Raw genomic sequence first — 22,313 nt, 5'->3', positions numbered from 1 at the left:
GCGGGCTGGGGAGGCGGCGCGGCCCTGCGCCTCCGCCCGCCGGGCCCGGCCCTGCGCTGCCTGCGGGGCCCCCCGGGCCCCCCCTGCCCGGGCTGCGGGGGAGCCGCCGTGGGCGCAGCCGGGCCCTCGCTTGGGGCCTCCGCGGGGCCGGGGAGGGCTCGGTTCCCCCACCTCGGGAAGCCCCTCGCCGCCATGACGTCAGCGTGCTGAGCGGTGACGTCAGCCCTGCCCCCCGCAGGCCGCCCCGGCTGGGCCGCGCGGAGGGGGCGGGGCCGGGCCCGCGGCCGTTGCCATGGCGCCGCGCGCCGCCGCTTCCTGTGTTGATTCGAACGGGAGGGCGGGGCGCGCTCCCGTCGTGCCGCGCGCGGGGGCGGGGCCAGCGGGCGGGGGCAGCGCCGCGGGGGCGGCCGCCATATTGGGCAGCGCTGGGTCGGCGGAGACTGACAGGAGGAGGCGGAGCGGGGCCGGGCCGGCCGGGCGGGCAGGCAGGTAGGTAGGTAGGTAGGTAGGGCGGGCGGCGGGGCCGCGGCCCTGGGCCGGTGTCACGGCGGGGCGGTGCGGGCTGCGGCCGGTACCTGCCCTGTCCCCCGGGGGCGCGGGCCTGCGGGGCCAGGCCGAGCGGTGGGGCCGGGCCGGCGGTGGGGCCGGGCCGGCGGAGGGGCCGGGCCGGGCCGGGCGGGGCGGGCCCGGCTGCGGGGCTGGGGAAGCCGCTGCCCGGCGCGGCTCGGAGCCCCGGCTGGGGCTGCCCTCCCTCCGCGGGCGCTGCCCGGGGTCCCGGCCCCAGCTCGGGCCCCGAGGGGCGGCGGGCAGCGGCCTCTCGGCCCTTGGGCCCTGCCCCGCCTCCGGAGCCGAAGGTGCCGGCCCTTCGCTGCCCGCAATGACGGCGCTGCTCGGGGCTGCCTTTCCCCCGGTTTTCCTCTGGTGCTTTGTCGGAGCCGATCGCTGCCAGGTGGCTCGGGGTCACGGCGCTGCCCGGGCCTCCGTGCCGGGGACCCCGCTGCCGGGGGGCTGCCCGCGGGCCCGGGCGAGCCTGTGCCGCGGTCGCCGCTGCCTGCGGGAGCCCGTGTGCCTCGACGCTCTCTTGCATCAGACGCGCGTGTTAACGAGGAGCAAGCCCCTGGACCCCGCGGGGTGCGCGGCCCGGTCTGCCCCAAAGCTCTCGCCGTAGAGCCGTCACTGACCGGTACCTGGCCCGCCTCGGGAAGGTGCGGTGAGAGCCAGAGGCTGGGTCAGCTGCTCGGTCTTCTCCACTTCTTGGTTTCTTGATCAAATTGATAACGTGAACAGTAGTTGAGATTTTCGTGGCGTGGAGTCTAGCACCAAAGAGAAGTACCAAGCGGCGACAAACTTTTATCAGAAGTCACTTGTTTACGCCCGACACAAGTTGGTGATGTGCCGTTGTCCATTTGGTGGCTTCTGGGTGTCTGAGGGAGCTAAATGTCACTGTCTTTCATTAGGGTTTTTGTTAATGTGTTGTTGGCGTTTTGCAAATGGAAGTAGTGCGCGCAGTCTGCAAGTTACAGGCTTGAGGTCTTAAAAGCCCAAACTGAGCATCCTCCACGTGTGGTGAGAGGGGAGGTGTTCAGCCGGGGGAGTCATCGAAGCGCAGTGAGGTCTGTTAGGTCACGTTGGAGTCATGTGTCAAAGGTGTCTTAGGCTTTACTGGGGGGATGATTTTTTTCCTTGATTTGTAGCTCTCTTGAAGGCATTGTACTCGTTTTCTTGTGAAGTGCTGATTCTTACTGAGTTAGTGTCTTTAATGATGCTAGCCTAGTATTTTGTGCTGAAGGCTCTTAACAGAGCAACTCCCCTGCTGGCAACAACATCTCATATTAATGGCTGATTTTTATTTTATTATTATTATTTCTAATACAGAAGCAGAATTTTTTGGGTCTGTTGACTGAAGGCGCTGCATTTTCTGCGTTCTATGACTTCCTTTTGTGAGTTGACCAGGGGCACCATTGCACCTTCAGTAGGTTAAATGTTACAATGAAGCAGACTTTTGAGTCCCCTGGCCTTTTCTGTAAAGCTTTGTGGACAAGGCCGCTGGTGAATTTTTAATCTTGGCTTTTAGTGCGCTGACTTCTGATAAGGCTTCCCACAAAGCAGACCTTTTAGCTAGAGCTGATGTTCTTAGCTGTTTGTACTCCGTTTTGAGATGTAAGATAATTGGATGGCCATATTCTGTGAATATTTGTATTTTTTTGAAGGGAAACTGAATGCTATTAAAGTCAGCAGCTTTATGAAAAATTGCCGTGCTCAGACAGAGCATATAAACTACTAAAAAAAAAACAAACAAAAAAACCCAACCCAAACAAAAAAGCCCTGAGGGGTCTGTAAAATGTTACGAAATGCATACAGTAGCCTTTCTCTTCTGCTTCCCTCTACTCTGAAGTAGGTCCTCCTTGAGTCTAGAATGCCTAACGTGGAAAAACTCCACCCTTATAAAGACCCTGTATCCCTAAGGTGCAAGTACTTCACTCCATCCGTCCTCACTTCCTTCTTATTAAACACTTTGTGGTATGCAGAATAAATAAATGAGTAAATATTTTCTAGGTAATCGCCAAAATGAGTGCCGTCATATGCTGGTTGTTGAGCATCCGACAGCAGAACCTCTATTTCTCCTGTCTGTCCAGTGACTTGTCCAAAAGGTGTGTTTACGTGGGGAAAACTGCCATCAGGTGACGATGGGAACAGAAGTGCTGTTGCTGCGACCTGCCCACCGCTTCCTTGGCCAGCTGCCTCCACATCGGCCAGCGATTGCCAGTAGCTCAGCTCTCTTGTCCGAGGGGAGATTCGGTGGGAAGGTAGCACGGAGAAAGCGGTGGTGCCTTTTGATCGCTCCCTCTGGCTCGTGAGCCGGGAAGGGTAGCAGCATCCAGGCCTATCAGTTTGGCACAGGTTATGTCATGGACTGAGGTGAAATCTCAAAGCAGAACATGGTGAGGTTAATGTGTATCCCCTCTTTGTCAAGTAGTAACTTGAGGAAATTGTACCCAGCTCCTTCCCCGGCGTATGTATTATCCTCTAGCACCTGCAGAAAGGGGTAGTGCTTCATGCCCGCTCTGCCCGAGCGTAAAGGCACAGCCAGCAGGAACCTGTTTCATTACACGAGCGGGAGCAACGGGGCAAATGGGAGTAGCAGAACTTGTTCAGCACTTGAAATTTCTCAAGCGTGATCTGCCAGAGCTGAACCTGATCTTTAACTCAGCCTTCAGAGCTTTAATCGAGCCTTTGTAACAGCCAGAAAGGAAGAGGTGTTCAAACACTGTTTAACCCAGGTACCTGTGCTAATTATTGCATCTCTAACTGGAGAGTGTTTTCTCTGCTGCCTCTTATTTGTTTTGCTTTTATAATGGCTGAAGCTCTTATGAGACTTTCTGTTAATTAGATGCAGAGATTGCCTTTTGACCCACGGGCAAGAGATGACACAGAGGTGACCCCTCATTGTGCATGCGTTATGTTTTCACGCTCTGTGTGTTTCCCAGCATGTGGCTTCCTGCACTGCTGAAGACTTTGTACTTTATTTCGGATTCCCCGGGAACAGGCGTGGCCCTCTTGTTTATGGAGCAGCACGGTGAAAAGATGAAATAATCACTACCTGCAGGCGATAAAAAGGGTTTTAATGGTGATGATTTTCCTGAGAAATCCCCTGCTGAGTACGTGATTGTCATGTCTGCTTAGATAAACCCTGTGCTAACAGAGTACTGTACACTGCAGTGAGATGTGTATTGAATGAAAACGTCATCTATGAAGGTAAAGTAGCAACCCTACAATTCTCCTAACTTATTAAAAGCTGGCTGAAGCAAACTTGGAAACCCTTCAGCTAGGGGCCTGGCTGCTGCGTGGGTGCAGCGGTGGAGGGAGGGGGCTGCCAACCCTGACAGTCTGATCTCTGTGCTGACCGTCACGCTTGGATTTGAGTCTTGAGTTGAACTGTTGAAAACGTACGCCTTTTGAGTACAGCATGGCAGATGTTACCCTGTTGGCTTCCCTTCTTTTCTTCCAGGTGTGGACAGAAGGGGGATTTAGGAAAAACATCTATGCTGAAAGCGATGGTAATAGCTGAGCATCATCCACGTAAAAGAGGCAGCAATAGCAATGTTCTTGGTAGGCTTCCTGGAGTGTTCCTCTCGGATGAGGGCTTGAATCTAAGAACAACTATTTTGTGTATGAAAATCCTGGTGAAGAACTTCTGGGCTTGTAAAGGTGTACTGAGAAGACTTGTTAGTGGAGGGAGGTGTTTATTTTTAGTAAAGGCTCTTCCAAAGGCACAGATTTTGCTGTTTCCTGAAGGTGTTACAACCCTGAGTTTCTGCTGGTGCTTGGAAGTCCACGCCACGTACAGAGCTCTTCATCGTGAATGCTTCATCCTTGGCTGACGCAGGCTTCCTGCAGTGCTCTGTGACCTGAGCATCCTAAATGAGCGCCATTGCCTTGTGGTTTGCTGGCCAGAGTTCCTCTGTCATCTTGGTAGGACCGTACGTTGCTTTGGAAAGGTAGACACAAAGCCTTAAATGAGCTTCAGAAGCTGACTTGGAGGGCTGTGGGAAGTCTTGTAGCTTGTCTGTAAGCGCAGGTAGAGGTGCAGTGAGTTGCAGAAAGTCAAACATTTGTCATCTCCAATCTGAATTACACGTTGGGCCCTTGCCTGTGGGGAAGGGGTGGTATTTTCTGACACTGGAGGTGAAAGGAGGCACAGGCAGTTGTGCATACCTCTTGTCTCCTAAGCTTAGTATGGAACTGCAGCATCTCGAGCTTCTATACTGCTGTTACGACCTGGGAGGCTGAGTGCAGACAGGAGATGAAAGCAATGTCTTGGCTATGCCTTTGAGCCACTTGGCCTTTCAAATCAAACTTGAAATCAGTTTGCGCCTATTGCTGGTCACCTAAAAGTTGGTGGGTTTGGAATAGGGGCTTTCTAGAGCTGCTGGTAACGAGCGTATAAAGGGTTTGTGAGCTCTGTGGGCAGGAGGTGGTTGTTTGCAGGATGCTTTGGAAGGGCAGAAATAGCGTAGAATGTTTTTGCAGGACCCTCAGTGAAGAGTAGTCACCTGCATATACGCTCTGAAATACACTGATACGATGTGATGGTTCTCGCAGTAACACGGCGTCTTGGTTTATTGGTGGAGTACTGGATCTCTCTGCAGCCTCCAAGAGTGAGCCTTAAGGGTGGAGATCCTCCTGTCTGTCACCCTAACACTGAAGTAATTTTGTCATTGCTGGTAGTGTGGTTTCTGTGCAATACCTAGTGGTGAACGATCTTCTTTGAGTGCAAAGATTTTTGTTTTGAAATAAAGCTTTACCTGCTTCCATTGTATAGGGGTTACTTTTGTAAATGCTTAATTTTATAAATGCTTTTCACGCTAGTTCCTTAGTAAATTGCTGGGTAAGAAGTTGCATACTTGTAGCTTTAAAAAGGTAAATATTGGTAAAATTTACACAAGGCTCTAGTTTTCTGTATTCTGCTGTTTTTGAAAGGAGGCTGGTTACTTAGAAGGATCGGTTGTTTGGCATCATATGTGAACTCTGTTCCTCTGGGTTAAACGTGGATACTTCAGGTTGGCCAAGCGCAGAGTATCTTGCTCCTTGTCAGTGTCTGCTTTAGTGCTGTGAAGCTGGCTTTAGGGTCCTGGATGCATTTGTAATAGGCTTTACTTGTAAACTTACTTGTAATTTGATTATTGCATAGCAGAAATGCTATGTTTTAGCTCCCACCCCACCCACCCTTACAGCTTGTTCAAAAGTCTGGGAAATAGAGGAATCCATAAGTGGAAATACTCTTACAATACTCCAGGCTGAGGTGGACGTGCTGCTGATTAAACCAGCAGGAAAATATCTGCGGTTTGTGGCCAAGTTAGGTTTTTTGTCATCTTGGTGAGCCAAACCGGCGCGTGGTGTGGTCAGGCAAGGGCTGGAGCTGGCGCGAAGGAGGTGCAGGGGTAGGTGGACTGCCATTTCTGTTGCCAGCTAAGATCTTTAACTGGTTGATTTGCAAGTGTTGCCTAGTAATGGGTTTTAGATAAATCGTTGGAAGATGAAAACTTCAGCTTTGGTGAAGCAGGACATCTGGGTTTGATCTCAAATCCTGCTGCTCATGACTTAGAGGGCTAAGTACTTGTTTACTCCATCCTTTTCTCCTTGGTAAATTATGGGGTTCTTCCTGAGAGCTTGTAATTATTCAGCACCTGCATAATGACATGTTTTTACCTCAAAACCTGTGCCATTAAATACAGGCCCAAAGAGAAGGTAGCATCTCTGGTTTTGGGTAGGCTCTTGCTAACTCTAAATTTGTCTGCGGGAAGTGGGTGGGTTTTCCATTTCCCCTGAAGCAAGAAAGGAAGGCTTTGCCGTAAGGACTGGGAGCATGTGGACTGTAAGTTCTCTTTTAGTTGAAATAAAAGATCTCAAGGAGCTACATGCATTGCATATTCTTTTTGGGTACTTTTTTGTTACTAATTATGTAGCTTATGCTTGGAGAAGAAAGGTGGGTTTTGGTGGAAGTTTTTTGATTCCTAGAGAAGAATTTGTATTCTGACTGACTTTTATTTTCTTTATGCACCTTATGTCCTATCTTGGAATTGGCTGGATTTTATCACAGTTCATGTTACTTCAGAACAATACTTCTAGGCAAAGTTACAGTGCTGAACAAGTGTGGTTTGTTCTTTTTATTGACCCAACCTTAATGTATTCAAATACTTAAATGTTTTTTCTTGGTATAGGTCTGTTTTTAATAAGCCAGCATGCAGAATGCCAGGGTTGGCAGGGAAATGAATGCAGTTATTTTGCCAATTTGTTTCCCTGTTGTTTGAGAGGCAGCCTGTACCTGCTTGGATTTTTTAGCAAGTGTTGAAGTTGGAGTAACAAACGTAGGCTGTATTGGCTCTGTCAATTCAAGACGTGGCCTGCCTGAGCAGAGCAAGAGCTGGATGGTCCCTGATGCTTTTTGTTCCAGAAAGTGTTTGTGCCCTTCTTAAAACTGGAAGGTAATTGGGTTGGGTAAGTGTTAAACGTGAGAGGTGCTGATGAAAGTGAGGGACTTGGAGAATACCAAAGGCAGGAGAACTTTTAAATGTAAAACCTGAATATATTTCCAAATTTAGACAGGGCTGAAGGGGGTGGGGGATGTCTTGGTAATTCAAATAGAATTAACGTTATGTTGATGCTTTATTTTGAAGCATCTGAAGCCTGAAAAAGGTTGTTTGGGGCTTACTTGTATTATTGCCATGTTCTACCTATGCAGTCTCTTCTGTTGTTAGCTCTGTGTATGCTGTGTTTCTAATTAGAAGTTGTAGTTGAAATTTGTACAGATGGGAACTCAAACGAAAAGCTCTAAAAGCAAATGTGTTCCATATCTAGAATTAAAAATGTTGCATTGCTATGTAACTGGATCTAGATCTCTCACGAATACTGTGCTGAGCCATTTTGGGAGGTTGCTTCAAATGCGTGGTGTTCCCCAGCTGATCGTGCTCCTCATGTGGGTTCTGCAAGCTGATCTCTCTTATTCGTGGTGTTTAAAAAAAACAAAAGGGGAGGGGAGCATTTTGTTGAAATGCTTGTTTTGAGAGGTCCTATTAACTTCTAAGGTAGGTTTGGAAGATCATGGGTAGGTAAGGATAGTGATAAGTAAACTACAAAATGATGGAGAGTGTTTGACATGGGATGCACTAATTTTTTTAACTTCATTAATAACATCACAGGCTTTTCTAACTTTTTGCTCACAATAATGCCATCTCTGACTCTTTACTTCATTGGTGGAAGCTGATTACTGTTAAATTTGGTAGCTTTCTCCAGTTTTGCATCTGAAAGAACATATGGGAGAAATGTATTAAATTCAAAAAGAAAAAAGCTTAGGGAGGAGGTGGCAGAGGTAAGCAGGTGTACTGAGACAGCTTGGCACTATCTATTTCAGGGATGCTCCTGTAAAAGTGTTGGCATGCTTAATGGCAAGGAAGAAAAGGCCTCTGCATTTCAGCATTTGTAAGAAGTCCAAGTTTCAGTCTTAATAAATGGCTTAGATAAAAGGAAAGTAGCTCTGCTAGCTCTGGACTGTAGTCCAGAGTTTGTGTGCTTTATCTCGCTTTCAAGCTAATTTCGTAGAATATTGTAATACTTAATCACATCTCGCTGGATTACAGCATGTGCTGCTGTACCCCTCTTAGTGTGGTAACTTGCCTCCAGTTTTTAATGGTAAACCCTGAGTTGGTTTTCTGTTCTTGGAAGCTAAACCTTTTCACAGCAACCCTTACCGCTGGCAGAGGAAGCTGAAGGCAGTTCGTGGCAGGCCCTGAGCGTGGCAGTGTGTAGCTTGTCCCTCCACGAGCTTTCTCCCAGCACAGCCGTTTGTGTGCAGTTGTCTCCCAGACTTCGCCACAAGTTTGTATCTCGAGGCAACTCCATTTGTGTAGCTGGGACTCTGGCCAGATGCCATGAATGTTTATACAGTAACAGCGAGTGAAAATCCCTCTACATTCTGCACAGCTTCCAGATGCCTGTGTATTGTGGGGACTTTTTTTGTGTGGCATGTGTGTTAGATTCCACTTTTCCCTTTGGAGATGTTTATCTTGGGTTGTGTATTGGGTTTGCATGGCGAGGTTTTGGTAGCAGGGGGCTACAGGGGTGGCTTCTGGGAGAAGCTGCTAGAAGCTTCCCCTGTGTCTGATAGAGCCAACACCAGCCGGCTCCAAGATGGACCCGCTGCTGGCCAAGGCTGAGCCCATCAGCAGCAGTGGTAGCGCCTCTGGGATAACTTATTTAAGAAGCAGAAACAAAAGAAAAACCCCAAAACCCATGCCCCGGGGACACAAACTGCAGCTGGAGTGAGGGGTGAGAGTCTGAGAGGAACAACTCTGCAGCCCCCAGGTCAGTGCAGGAGGGCAGGAGGTGCTCCAGGCGCGGAGCAGAGATTCCCTTGCAGCCCGGTGCAGCCCATGGCGAGGCAGCTGTGCCCTGCACCCATGGAGGCCCCCGGGGGAGCAGGGATCCCCCTGCACCCAGGGAGGAGCCCAACCGGAGCAGGGGATGTGCCCGGAGGAGGCTGTGACCCTGCTGCTGGCAGGGCCTGTGGCCCCGTGGAGAGAGGAGCCCAGGCTGGAGCAGGTTTGCTGGCAGGGCTTGGGACCCCGCGGAAGGGACCCACGCTGGAGCAGGCGGCTCCTGAAGGGCTGCACCCATGGGAAGGGCCCACGCTGGAGCGGTTCATGAAGAGCTGCAGCCCCAGGGAAGGGCCCACGCTGGAGCAGTTCATGAAGAGCTGCAGCCCGTGGGAAGGGCTCACGCTGGAGCAGTTCATGAAGGGCTGCAGCCCCAGGGAAGGGCCCACGCTGGAGCAGTTCATGAAGGGCTGCAGCCCCAGGGAAGGGCCCACGCTGGAGTGGTTCATGAAGGGCTGCAGCCCCGGGGAAGGGCCCACGCTGGAGCAGTTCATGAAGGGCTGCAGCCTGTGGGAAGGGCCCATGCTGGAGCGGTTCATGAAGGGCTGCAGCCCCAGGGAAGGGCCCACGCTGGAGCGGTTCATGGAGCACTGTCTGCCGTGGGAGGGCCCCCACGCTGGAGCAGGGGAAGGGTGTGAGGAGTCCTCCCCTGAGGAGGAAGGAGCAGCAGAGATGAGGTGTGATGAACTGACCGCAACCCCCATTCCCCTTCCCCCTGCACCGTGCAGGTGGAGGAGGTAGAGAAAATCGGGAGTGAAGTGGAGTCCAGGAAGAAGGGAGGCGTGGGGGAAAGGTGCTTTAAGATTTGGTTTTATTTGTCATTACCCTACTCAGTTTTGGTAATAAATTAAACTGATTTTCCCCAAGTCGAGTCTGTTTTGCCCATGATGGTAATTGCTGAATGATCTCTCCCTGTCATTATCTTGACCCATGAGCTTTTCGTTATATTTTCCAGTTGCCCAGTTGAACAGGGGAGTGATAGAGTGGCTTTGGTGGGCACTTGGTATCCAGCCAGGGCCAACCTACCACAGGTTGAAAGACCAACTTGGCATGTCTCTTCTGGCATTGGCATTTTTGTGTCAACGTGAGCTGTGGACAAAGCATGAGGGGTGTGTGAGCTGGGGAGGCTGGGCACTAACGATGCTGGTCTGTGCCCTTTGGAGCTCAGAGAAGGGCTGTGACTACATATCCTTGCAGAAGTGTTAGCTAATTTTTTTTTATTGATGCATGTTGTAATTTAGCCAGCCAAATCTAGGCTATGAAGCAGCCCTATCCTAAAATGTATTCTTGAAAGATGCTTAGCATTGCTGATAGACTGTATAGCCATAAGTGAGCTAGCTTTACACTAGCCACGAGGAATATGTGGGACAGCACGGGCATCAGACATTGAATGTTAACCCAGGGTGCTACCTAGTCCATAGCTGCCTGTGTTCCTGCAGCACGTGGTACTAAGAGTCTGCAATACTTCTAACATGGCTGAAAGTATCCCAGATACCTTCAGCATAGCGGTGTGTGCCGCTTTCGTGCCTCTGGCCTGAGGTATGGACCTGGCTGTGGTGGGATAGGCTGTAGGTGTCTGGTTGTTCCGTGCCTGAGTACTGAAGGCTTGCTAAACCGTGCAGCAGTTCATGTGAACAGGCTGGTTTTGAGTATCACAATCTCTGCTCCAGTTGTGGTGGTTGCCTGCTGAGCTCTGGTCAGACACAAAATGCTGGTTGCCTGCTCATGTGGATCAGCAATCAAGGGCAGTAATACAGAAAAACGCTTTCATTAGCAGCCCTGTGCTGTATCACACAAGTTTGATACCAATGATAGGAAAAGTGGTCTCAAGTTTAAAGAACAGGCTTAGGAGATTCTGAAGAGGCTGCTTCTATATGAAGGGGTGTAATATTTTGGTGTTTATCTTCCCCCCTCTGTTGCAGCAGACTGATTACTGATTGGAATTCATGAAGATAAATTCCTGAGCCTGCTGAACTCCCCAGCCCCTCTGTTTTCCACCATGGACCAGGATTATGAGAGACGTCTCCTACGCCAAATCAACATACAGAATGAAAACACAATGCCTTGTGTAAGTACAAATGGGCTATGTTAAATGGTCTTAGCCTGACTGTTAAGTTGTTGTCTGTCTTGCCTGTGACTTGAGCTTTTGAAAGAGATGGAGCCTCTTTGAAGCAAGCTTTAGTCTTTTGTTGGGCTGCGAGCAGGTGTGACTCCCTGAGCTGTTCTAGGAATAGCCAAATAACTTGACTTCAGCAAAACTTTTGAATACATAAACTCAGTTCAGGTTGCAAAAAGGAGTTAAGATATTTTTATGTAGCTGAGTAATGCCTTTTTACTAAATAATCTCATACATAAAAGATAAAACATAAAAGATTGGGGGCTTACAAACAAACCAACTGTAGGGCTTGACAAGATAGAGCAAGTCCAGCAGAGACCACCAAGATGGTCAGGGGGCTGCAGCAGGAAGATGCTGAGGCCTGTGTTGCTCAGCCTGGAGATGATGAGGCTCAGGAGGGATGAAATTGTTGCTTTCAACTACCTGGTGGGTGGTTATGGAGAAAATGGAGTCAGACTCTCGTCAGAGATACACAGTGGAAAGATTAGAGGCAACGAACGCAAGCTGCAACAGGGGGAATTCCAGTTAGATACTAGGAAAAAATGTTCACAATGAGGCCATCCAAACACTGCAACAGGGAGCTTGTGGGGTCATCGACTGTTCTGAGCTGGGGTCCTTTCCAACATAAATTATTCTATGAAAAGTAATGTGACTGCAGTTGAGGAATCTGCTGCTCACCCTGCAAGCAGTCTGCCCCACTCCAGCCTTCCATGTGTTTGCCTTGACAATGTCAGCTTGAGAAGGAGCAGTGAGAAAGAGGCTGTGTAATTGCTGCTTTTGGCAGAAGTTCCCATGACAGGTGGACTCTGATGTGCTTGCTAGTTCTGCTAAGGGGATAAACTAATGCTTGGCTCTTCTACTTGGGCATATTCAGCTTTGACAAGACCTCATTGATGTTTTTCTGCCCCCTGCTGTGATCAACACTTGTTATTGTGTGTGTCTTTTATTCTTTAATTCAGGTAGCAGAGATGAGAAGAACCCTGACACCTTCCAATTCTCCGATGTCTTCTCCTAGTAAGCACGGTGACAGATTCATTCCCTCCAGAGCTGGGGCCAACTGGAGCATCAACTTCCACAGAATAAACGTAAGTTTTGCTCCCCTCTCCTACAGCTCAGCTTGGTCTTGGAATTGAGGAAATGGTGCATTTTTGTTTTGGCTGGCATAATTACTCTGATTGTCTTCTGCTGCCCCAAAAGAGTTCCTTCCAATGTGTGTCTTCAAACAGGCTGTCCCTGTGGTTCAGGAGACTTCTTCATTTGTTATTTTACCATATATCATGAGGTTTCTGTATGGTGATAGCATGTTTCTCCCTTTCAGGAAAATGAAAAATCACCAAGTCAAAACAGAAAAGCAAAGGATGCTACATCAGACAATGGCAAAGGTGAGACTACCTTCCTACCACTTGTGCCATGCCTATAGCTTTTACTTCAAACTGTTGGCGAGTTTGGAAATCAAGGGAACACTGGCACTTTTGTGCTTATGCAAAAACTTATGCTGGTGTTTTAAGAAATGCCCACATCACAAGGGTGAATACCAGGTCACCTCAGTAGGATTCTGATGAGTGTCTGGGAAGTGAGAGGCTATTTGTATGCCTTAATTTATTGTGCCGTGGAAGCACTTTCCTGATGGAGTGGAAGGAGGGGCAGCTTGCTGCTAATCTTGTTTCCAAACTGAGGCCCCAGGCTTATTCAGAGGCCCTGTGAATGTTCAAGTTGGGCAGGCATCATCCTGCCACTCCCTGCAGAGCTATTTGCTGCTCCTGAGTTTTCTGCCTAAGCGCTCGTTTGGGTTCACAGATGGCCTTGCTTACTCTGCCTTGCTGAAGAACGAACTCTTAGGAGCAGGGATCGAGAAAGTGCAAGACCCACAGACGGAAGACAGGAGGCTGCAACCATCCACCCCAGAGAAGAAATCTCTCTTCACTGTGAGTTGGTTACTTTGCATTAAAACCAATGGAAGTTGTGCATGTGTGTCACAGGAGCAAAGCACACAGTTCTGCCAAGCTGCTAGTGCAAGTAGTTAGTGTTGTGGCTTGACTAAGACAAACTGTTCATAACAAAATTTGGTGGCCTGTAAAGAGAACATAAGTATCTGCAGCAAGCTACATACCTCCTATTTCTGTACTGGCAGGGAAGCTGAGTTGGAACCAAGGTTTTTTGGACAGTGTGGCAAATGACCAAATCAAGTTTTTGGACTTCAGTGGAGATGAGGTTTTTTTGTATGGTTCTGGAGCACCTGGGAAAGGGAGGAACTGAAAAGTCTGGAAAACCTGACTGCGGGTATTGGAGTTAGCTAGGCATCGGGCACCAGTGCATGTTGCGAGTGATCCCATAGGTCTTGGGCATGCTGGGGTTCTTACTAGATGTCTTTTCTTTATGCAGTATTCGCTCAGCACAAAGCGGTCTAGTCCAGATGATGGCAATGAGGTCTCACCGTATTCCCTGTCTCCTGTCAGCAACAAAAGGTAGTACTGATTCTCCACAGACTGCGAGAAGGGAAGGGTTGGGACAGAGGATTCGGTGAGGTTCTCTAGGGCTTCTTTCTAAGGCACCCAAAATTGCCATGTGAATTGGTTTTGGAAATCTGGGGAGATAAGAAGTAGGGACAGTCAAGTTCTAAGAATTTCTGCAGGTGTCCAGCCTGCCTAGGTACTTAATGTCTTGGCCTACTTTCAGTAGTTGTTTTACCTTTTTGCTCCTTTATAGACGCAGAACCTAATTCCTTCCAGTCTTACCTGCTGGAAAGAATTTTGCGGCCTCTTTGTCTGTGCATTTCTATAGAAATGCAGGTATGCTTTAAAGAGTGTAGGCACATCTGTGTCTACCATCTGCTGTAAGATCCTGTAGTTTTTATATCCGTTTTTGTAAACAGTCAGAAGCTGCTAAGATCACCTCGAAAACCAACTCGGAAAATCTCAAAGATTCCTTTCAAAGTGCTGGATGCTCCAGAGCTGCAGGATGACTTCTACCTGAACCTGGTGGACTGGTCCTCTCTTAACGTCCTCAGCGTTGGCCTTGGGACTTGTGTTTACCTATGGAGCGCTTGTACTAGCCAGGTAAATGATCATCAGTGTCTGGAGAGTGAAGTAGCCATTGCTGTAGGTCTTCTCCAGCCATAGCATCTTTCAGAGCTATGGAATGTGCTGTGTGAAGGATTCAGCACTTGTAATGCTCTGTCCCAAACTAGGTACCAGCTTGTGAGACAGCTAATAGTGTAGTATGGCAATAACAAGTGTTTCTTATTCCATTCTGTCCTACTTCCAAGGTAACCCGACTGTGTGATCTCTCAGTGGAAGGAGATTCTGTAACATCTGTGGGCTGGTCAGAACGGGTCAGTATAACATCGTCAACAATGACAACTGAAATGTGTGTAACTTAGACACTGTCATTGTAGCTCTTCCTCATGGATATTAACTTCTTAGGGTATTTTCCTGTATTTCCCCAAACTCCCTGTATGCATCACAAATCAATGTGTTTTCCTGTCTGCGCTATTCTTCTCTGCGAAATGAGAGGGGATAGAGAGCAACCTCTTGTATCTTGAGGTTCTCGAGGCATTTGCTAAGAGGTGTAGGAGGAAGAGCCAGTTTGCTTCTCCAGCCTTGACAATAAAGGGTTACAATAAATATATTCCAGCCAGGCTGCTTGGCCCTCTCAGTGGGGAAAAGATGCAAGATGGAAGAACTCTGGATGCTTTCCACCTTGTGGGATTTATCTCAAGTCTTTTCGTCAGCTTCTAGCTTTTGCTTTACGTCTGTCTTTACTTACTGGCTTTACTGATTGTGGTTTTCTGTTCGTCTAGGGGAATTTGGTAGCCGTTGGCACTCACAAGGGCTTTGTACAGATCTGGGATGCAGCTGCAGGAAAAAAGCTCTCCATGCTAGAAGGGCACACAGCTAGAGTCGGTAAGGAGGTGGGAGGCGGAGGTTTCACGTGTTTCATTTCTTCATGATTGAACTTTTTCCTTGCAAGCAAGGGATCTGCTTGAAAGAGCAGAACTCAAAAAGTGCCAGAATTGATATTTATCCCCTGCTATGACTTGACCAGTCTTCAAAACATTATCATCTAGTAATTGCGGTGTTCTGATCTTGGGTGTGGTGGTGTTTGAGTATTGCAGCAGGTGTTTCCTCCATGTCTGAGGCATTTTAGGTTTGGTTACAACATCTTTTTTCACTGCCACTGGCTTCTGGTTTCAGCCCTGCAGGCAGGCTGCCTTACGCTGAGATTTCCAGTTCCCTTATTTTGCGGGGACTGTGTTGGGGTTTGGTTTTTTTTTTTTTTTCCCTCTTCCTCAGAGGTGTTTTGAATCTGAACACTGGAGTGAGGTTTGGGAAGTCAAGGCACCTCCTGAGTTCTATTTCTGTGCTTTACTGCACTGTGAAATAGGATTAGTGATACCTTCAGTAAGTTTGTGAAGGTTAATATTTCTTTGTATGCTATTCTAGAACTTCAGACAGTGGATATAAGGGAGGTCAGTAAGCACTGATTTTTGGGTTTGGTTTTTTTTTTAAACCTTGCCAACCGTGGTGGCAGTGTTCTGCCTACCCACTCCCGCAGGACTCCCACAACTCACTCCTGTGCTCTGCCTGTGTTACAGGTGCCTTGGCGTGGAATGCGGACCAGCTATCTTCTGGGAGTCGAGACAGGATGATCCTTCAGAGGGACATCCGCACCCCACCCCTGCAGTCCGAGCGACGGCTCCAGGGCCACAGGCAGGAGGTCTGTGGGCTCAAATGGTCTACGGACCACCAGCTCCTGGCCTCTGGAGGAAACGATAATAAGGTATAATACTTCTGAAGAGTCACGTGAGGCTCGATGTCTCTAGATCTTCACCAAGAAATTCAGATCCCCTTTCTTTAAGGATATTCGGCCTTTCTGAAAGGGGCTTTTGTTTCAGTTGTTGGACTGTGTCCAAACATAAATCATGCTAAGCTTCTACTCAGTCTCCTCTCTAATAAAATATAAAAGGCAAATTTAATTGTGCTTCTGTATTTGGCTAATTAAATCTATAGCTTGACTCGGGGGTTTGCATTCAACAAAGCTACTGCTAAGCTGCACTTCCTGACTTTGTTTAGGTAGTGTATAGTCAAGTTTGTTGCAATAATGTTTATAAGTGTGGAAGGAAACTGAGTTTAGAGCTATGGAAGTTCCAATACCTGTAATGTAGGCTTGTAGTTCACTGAGCACCATATGGAAGAAGCATCTGTTATGGAGAGGCAGTGTTCAGAGCCCTTTGGAGCGGGTTGCTAGGTAGTGAATTTGCCCAGTGTCTGTGTGACAGCATGGTTGTACCGAGTTCCTCCTGCTCAGAATAACTGCTAATGAACTTGAGCATATTCCTAAGTGTATTCTGGAATAATACAGCCATAAAGACAAAAGAAGAGTTTGAGTTCACGTTCAGTGACGCTGCGTCTTTGGCTTTATAAGCTTAACTTAAGGACTGTTAGCTTCCTTGTGGCCCAGTGGGAGAATGGCTCCTCAGTTGAGTGTGGTGGCAGGGTGGGACTGGCTTCAGGGCTGCGAGTGCAGAGTGCAGATGCACGTGCTTGGGCAGAGCTGTGGGAAATCATCTTGTTGCCCAACTGCCCTCATCAGTCCCAGTGCAACATCATGGCTCGTGGGTGTTGGCGGATGCATGACTGCAATGCAAGTTTCATCACGTCTCTCCTCTCTGCCAGCTCCTTGTCTGGAATCACTCCAGCCTGAGTCCTGTCCAACAATACACAGAGCATCTTGCAGCAGTAAAAGCTATCGCCTGGTCTCCACACCAGCACGGACTCCTCGCCTCCGGCGGTGGGACAGCTGACCGCTGCATACGCTTCTGGAACACGCTCACCGGGCAGCCTTTGCAGTGCATTGACACTGGGTCGCAAGTGTGCAACCTGGCCTGGTCAAAACATGCCAACGAGCTAGTAAGTTCCTCCCTGTGCGATTCTGCTGCTGCGCTGTCTTGTGTTAGGAAGCATGATGCCTATTTCCCTCTCCCCTTTTAGGTGAGTACCCACGGATACTCGCAGAACCAGATCCTCGTCTGGAAATACCCCTCGTTAACTCAAGTAGCAAAGCTAACAGGGCACTCGTACCGAGTCTTATATCTGGTAAGTGATGGCCATGTCTCTGAAAACTTCTGTGGCTGGTTATCTGGCTGTGCATGTGCTGCGCTCAAAGGCGTGGTGCCAGCGGCACTGTAAACTGCCTGTAGTCTAGGTGGAGATATGAATACTGCCCTGCAAGCAATGAAAAACGCTCTGTAGCTGGTTTCCTTGCCTGCAAGGGATACTTTGATTTGCTGCTATGGAAATGTGAGGCTTATTAACGAATAGCAAAGCCTGCCAGCACTCTTCTGAGGAAGCAGAAGCATCTCTTATTGTTGCCTTAAGACTTTCGCACTTTTTCACTGGTGCCTGCCAGTAGGGGAAGACTTTGATGCTTTCAGTCCTCCTAATTTGTCATTAAAATGCTTGGTGCAGTTAATCCATACTGATCTCCTACCTGCTTTGCTAACTGTAGGGCTTTCAGTGGATTCATAACAGAGATGATAAATATGTTGATACTGTTTTGTGAGGTAGATTCCAATGTAAGTGACTAATAGAGCTGGCAAATGCCAGTCATGTCACACTTCCTGCCTTAACACATATTTATAATCTGGGGAGGAATAGCCTCAATTACAAATGGCTTGGATTTCTTAACACAAGAACCCTTTTTATGATAATTCCACCCATGTGTTCTATAGCTGCATAAGTAAGAGGCAAGTGCTCAAATTGGCTCCTACTGAGACTGAATAAGGCACATGAAAGCAGAGGTAGTTGTTTGGTTTCTCACTGCCAGCCAAGTAGGAAGGAGAGTTAAATAGCTCTCATGCATTCCAATGAAGATTTGTCTTCAACCTCAAAAATGTAGCAGATGCTAAAGGTTGCTCTCTCTTGGCCTTAGGCAATGTCCCCCGATGGGGAGGCCATAGTTACAGGAGCTGGAGATGAAACCTTGCGCTTCTGGAACGTCTTCAGTAAAACTCGCTCGACAAAGGTAAGGATGCGTTGTGTGGATGGCTGCAGCTGTGTCCTTGCAGGAGGCTCAGCCTTTGGGGGTGGATTCAGTCCAAGTTTGTTCTGCTGCCTTGCCTCTGATCTGTTCACCATCTCCTGCAGTTCAAGGGCTGGACGCAGTGAAGTGTTAAACTTTGCTGAGATATAAGGGGATTTGTAGTCATCAGATGAAATAAAAGGTTGCCTCTGTGTGCTCAAGGCAGTGTGACAGAACATCCTTCTCCTGGCTGTTACAGGGCTGCTGAACACAGCAGCATTTCAGGGAGCTCCCCCTGAGCCCACAGTCTCCCCCACTAGCACACTGCTATGAACTGACCCGCTCTGCAGAGATGATTATCCCCTAGCTCCTTACAAAACTGCTGAAAAGGGTGGCTTGGATGGAAGTGGGATTGTGGATGATGCCTTTGACAACTTGCTGTCACCAAAAGTGGGTTGTGCCAGATGCGCTGAGAGCTTTTCTGGGCGTCTGGCAGAAACAGTGGAGAATGGCAGAGATCTTAAGGAACGAGCTGCAGGGAGCCGGCGTTGCTCACTGCTGTGTGTCCCCCTGGTTTCTGACGGCTCTGGGGTGCAGCTTCCTGCAAAGCTGTGGGAATGGCACACCTGCCTGCTGTGTGCTGCCTTATCAGTTGGAAAAGAACCCATGGGAATATTTCTGGCATTGGGCTTTGAATGGTGAGCTCAGATCATGCCCTGAGCTACAGATACTTCACTAGATTAGCATTTTTTTTTTAATTTAAAAAAAGAAAAAACAAAAGCACATAGAATCATAGAATCATTTAGGTTGGAAAAGACCTTTAAGATCATCCAGCCCAACCATTAACCTACACTACCAAGTCCACACTAAACCAATCAAGGGTAGACTAGACTAAACCATGTCCCAAAGTGCCGCATCTGCCCGTTTTTTGAACACTTCCAGGGATGGTGACTCCCCCACCTCTCTGGGCAGCCTGTTCCACTGCTTGGCCACCCTTTCTGTGAAGAAGTTTTTCCTAATTTCCAATCTAAACCTCACCTGGCACAGCTTGAGCCCATTTCCTCTTGTCCTATTGCTAACTACTTGGGAGAAGAGACCAACACCCACCTCACTACAACCTCCTGTCAGGTAGTTGTAGAGAGCAATAAGGTCACCCCTCAGCCTCCTCTTCTCCAGACTAAACAACCCCAGTTCCCTCAGCCGCTCCCCATCAGCCCTGTGCTCCAGACCCTTCCCCAGCTTCCTTGCCCTTCTCTGGACACGCTCCAGCACCCCAATGTCTTTCTTGTAGTGAGGGGCCCAAAACTGGACACAGCATTCCAGGTGCAGCCTCACCAGCGCCAAGTACAGGGGGACAATCACCTCCCTGCTCCTGCTGGCCACACTATTCCTGATACAAGCCAGGATGCTGTTGGCCTTCTTGGCCACCTGGGCACACTGCTGGCTCATGTTCAGCCAGCTGTCTACATAGAGTAATGCTGCGGCACAACTGTGGAGTACTTAGCACCTGCTTTGCCTTTTCTTGTCAGGAGTCTGTATCCGTTCTCAACCTCTTCACCAGGATACGATAAACCCCATGTACTGCGACCCAGGAGACTACAGCCTGACATACCAGGATAAAACCACTACCTTGGTGTGCATGGAACCCCAAACGATCAGCCAGAAGGGGAGGGAGTGCCAGTGGGACTGGAGGATGGACCCAACAGATGCTAATTAAATACGTCCTTGTGAACCACGCTGGGCAGTATTTGGGATGGGGTTGGGGAGGGGAGGGAACTGCCAAAGGTTTACAGATTCATCCTTCATAAAGGGAAACGGGTACAAGTGAAGTGTTAAACCAGCATCCTCCAACCCTCATGTTGTGTACTGGAGAAAACATGTATGACCTGGACCATTGAGACCGGCCAAGGCCATCCCAGCTGCTGTGTTGTCCCCTCTTGGAGAGATGAGAGTCCTTGCCTCTGTGGGAACGGGTTTAACGTGCTGCTCTGGGTCCCTCTGTCCTCGGACGGACATCTTTGGAGGTAGGAGCCAGCCAGACTTGTTCGATGCAACTGGTACAAGGGGGCTAAGCTCCAGGCTGGGCGCTAGCCTCTCTGATTATCTAAGGGCATTGTTTATCGCCTGGCATCCCCATTACATGAAGAAACTGGAGAAGTGCTTATTTTCCTTTTTTCCTTTTTTTTTCCAAATATGTACTGTAGTACTTGATACAATCATTCCCATAAGACAGATTGATTCTTGGCATGCTTGACAGCTGCCTTCAAACAAATACATTTTTGGGCTTTAAACTTTGGAGGAGACTTGAAGAGGCTCCACCTCAGAGGGAGCACATTCAGAAAGTTCTGAAATTGCTATTGCATGTTCTGGGCTGATCCTTTTAGTTAACAGAGAGGAAAAACAATGGCTTTTTAAAAAAAAAAAAGAAAACAAACAAAAAACCACCACCACCATGCATGTGGAGCTTCCCACAGTGCCGTTTGTGGCAGGCTGGTTGCTCTGGAGCCTTCCTGAGGACAAAAGCAGTTGAGATGTGTTTGAGAAACAAAACAACTCGTGGATCTGTGTTTTTGGAGAGAGCATGGCCTCTTCTGGCTGGAAGGGGGGAAACACCGTGTCTGGGTGAGAGGGGGGTTCTTTTTCTAAAGCAAGGAAGAAGTGTTGCTTTTTTTTAATCTCCAAGTCAAAGCCAGGGACCTGTTGTCTTTTTGTTTTGTGGTGTGTTTTGGGTGGTTTTTTTTTTTTTAAAAGCTGTGTGGGAAGAGAGTGCCTGCTTGTGTGTTTGGAGCCTGTGTGATGAGTACCGTGGGATGTGACACAAAGCACTTGTGTGTGTGTGTTGCTTTTAATTTAAAAAGAAGCTGTTATGCTTGCAGCAGCCTGTTCCTGTCTTACTTTCTACACGTGCCAATGCTCTCCCTGCTGCGCACCTGGCTCCTGCCTGCCTCGTGCCCGCTCTAGCGCACTGGGATGCAAGTGCTGTTTCCTGTTCTTGTTTGGATTTTCCTGGCTGTATATATAGACCTTGACCTGTTCTCTGTAGAGTGCATAGGTAATGCTTCTCTCCCTCTCCCCACCCTCCCTCCCCTGGAACCAGGCGGTAGGGGTGGTGGTTAGGAATGTGATTGTCTCTCCCCAGTGCCACCGGTATCCTTAGGAGGAGTTGCTGAGGTGTAGGAAGGCTGGTACGGAGAAGGGCGGTGAGGTGCCATTCCGTTCACTACAGCCTTGACCGTGTGTGCCATTACCCCAGTGCCAGGATCGGGCTCTTGGTGCGGCTTCCGCGTGTCGCGGGAGCACGGAGGCACTCGTGAGGAGCTCCTGCGCCTGGAGCTCACCGCTCCTTAGCACCTGGGCAGCACTGAGTCTCCAAAGCCCAAATTGGCAGCCGCATTGTCGTCTTACAGCCTCGCTTGCCTCTGAAACGTAATTTCAATGTAATTTCTGAAACGTGGTTTCAACACAGCTACTTTATTGTAGTTCTTGCTGCAGGAGCATGGGGCTTGGTTTAAAAATCACCTGCTGGCCCCCAGCCCCTCTCTCTTTGCTTGTTACATTCACTGGCACTGTTAAACTTCATCATGTGGAAGGAGCACTGCAAATCACTGAGGAATTGTTAAAATTGAGTCAGATCATTAAGCTGGCAAGCGGGTTTGAAGTGGAAGGCCACCTGCAGCGAGACGTGGTCTGTCACGGGTGTCTGTCCTGTGCGACATGGCCTTGTCGGGCAGCAGAGCCCGGGGATGGGGGGTGTCTGCACCGGGGTGGAGGTGGTTGGTAGCTGCAGCTGTGGATTTTCTTGTCTGTCGTGGATTGTCTCCTGCCTAAATCCTGACGTGCAGACCCCCAGGAGATGCTGCTTTCTCCTGCAGGAAGAAACAGATGGTTGGGGTGGGGGCACACACATGGTCTCAGCCCTGTGGTGGTTTCACGCTGCATCGTGCCCGTTCTGGAGCAGGAGGAGGGAGCTGGGCAGCCCAGCTCGGCATGGGCCGGCTCACGGGAGCCGGGCGCTGCTGGGGCTCCTGCAGGGAGGGCGGGGGGAGCTGGGTTTGCCCCTCGCCCTGCGACGTGGGTGCTTTCCCCAGAGGAGTCCCAGGAGCTGCTGGGTGACGGGCCGCACCGTCTGGGCACACACAGCCTGTGCTGCATCCGCAGCTCGGCGCTCCCTGCTCTCCCGGCATCCCGCTGCGCCCCGGCATGCCATGGAGGGGGGACAGCCCGGCCCCTCGTTGCTCTGTCCC

The 22,313-nt window shown here is 49.3% G+C and overlaps 1 protein-coding gene across 3 annotated transcripts; it reads left to right on the top strand.

Annotated features, from left to right (window-relative positions):
* The first annotated feature begins 440 nt into the window (after window positions 1–440).
* Window positions 441–22,073, top strand: FZR1 (fizzy and cell division cycle 20 related 1). 3 transcript variants are annotated; one of them, XM_075723556.1, is made up of 14 exons: window positions 441–493; window positions 10,859–11,001; window positions 12,009–12,134; window positions 12,368–12,431; window positions 12,847–12,974; window positions 13,432–13,514; window positions 13,922–14,105; window positions 14,315–14,380; window positions 14,849–14,951; window positions 15,644–15,828; window positions 16,725–16,958; window positions 17,040–17,144; window positions 17,980–18,072; window positions 19,599–22,073. In XM_075723556.1, exons 2-14 carry the CDS (start codon window positions 10,933–10,935, stop codon window positions 19,638–19,640), a joined length of 1,482 nt encoding a protein of 493 aa, XP_075579671.1. In that variant the 5' UTR covers window positions 441–493; window positions 10,859–10,932; the 3' UTR covers window positions 19,641–22,073. The 3 variants fall into 3 exon arrangements, with proteins under 3 accessions (XP_075579671.1, XP_075579670.1, XP_075579672.1); XM_075723555.1 differs by having other exon boundaries at window positions 10,856–11,001; XM_075723557.1 differs by lacking the exon at window positions 19,599–22,073 and adding an exon at window positions 18,195–18,779 and having other exon boundaries at window positions 10,856–11,001.
* Window positions 22,074–22,313: the final 240 nt, after the last annotated feature.

The sequence above is a fragment of the Pelecanus crispus genome, chromosome 20 (genome assembly GCF_030463565.1).
Source record: "Pelecanus crispus isolate bPelCri1 chromosome 20, bPelCri1.pri, whole genome shotgun sequence".
NCBI classification, from domain to species: domain Eukaryota; kingdom Metazoa; phylum Chordata; class Aves; order Pelecaniformes; family Pelecanidae; genus Pelecanus; species Pelecanus crispus.
The sequence above is the reverse complement of the archived record's forward strand: the minus strand, read 5'-3'. Positions and strand labels throughout refer to the sequence as shown.

Excerpts from the sequence above, each read along its gene's own strand:
- FZR1 (XM_075723556.1), top strand. The coding sequence starts at position 10,933 with ATGGACCAGGATTATGAGAGACGTCTCCTACGCCAAATCAACATACAG. Across the intron at positions 12,135-12,367 it reads TCAACTTCCACAGAATAAAC|GAAAATGAAAAATCACCAAG; the intron begins GTAAGTTTTGCT and ends TCTCCCTTTCAG. Across the intron at positions 16,959-17,039 it reads CAAAACATGCCAACGAGCTA|GTGAGTACCCACGGATACTC; the intron begins GTAAGTTCCTCC and ends CTCCCCTTTTAG.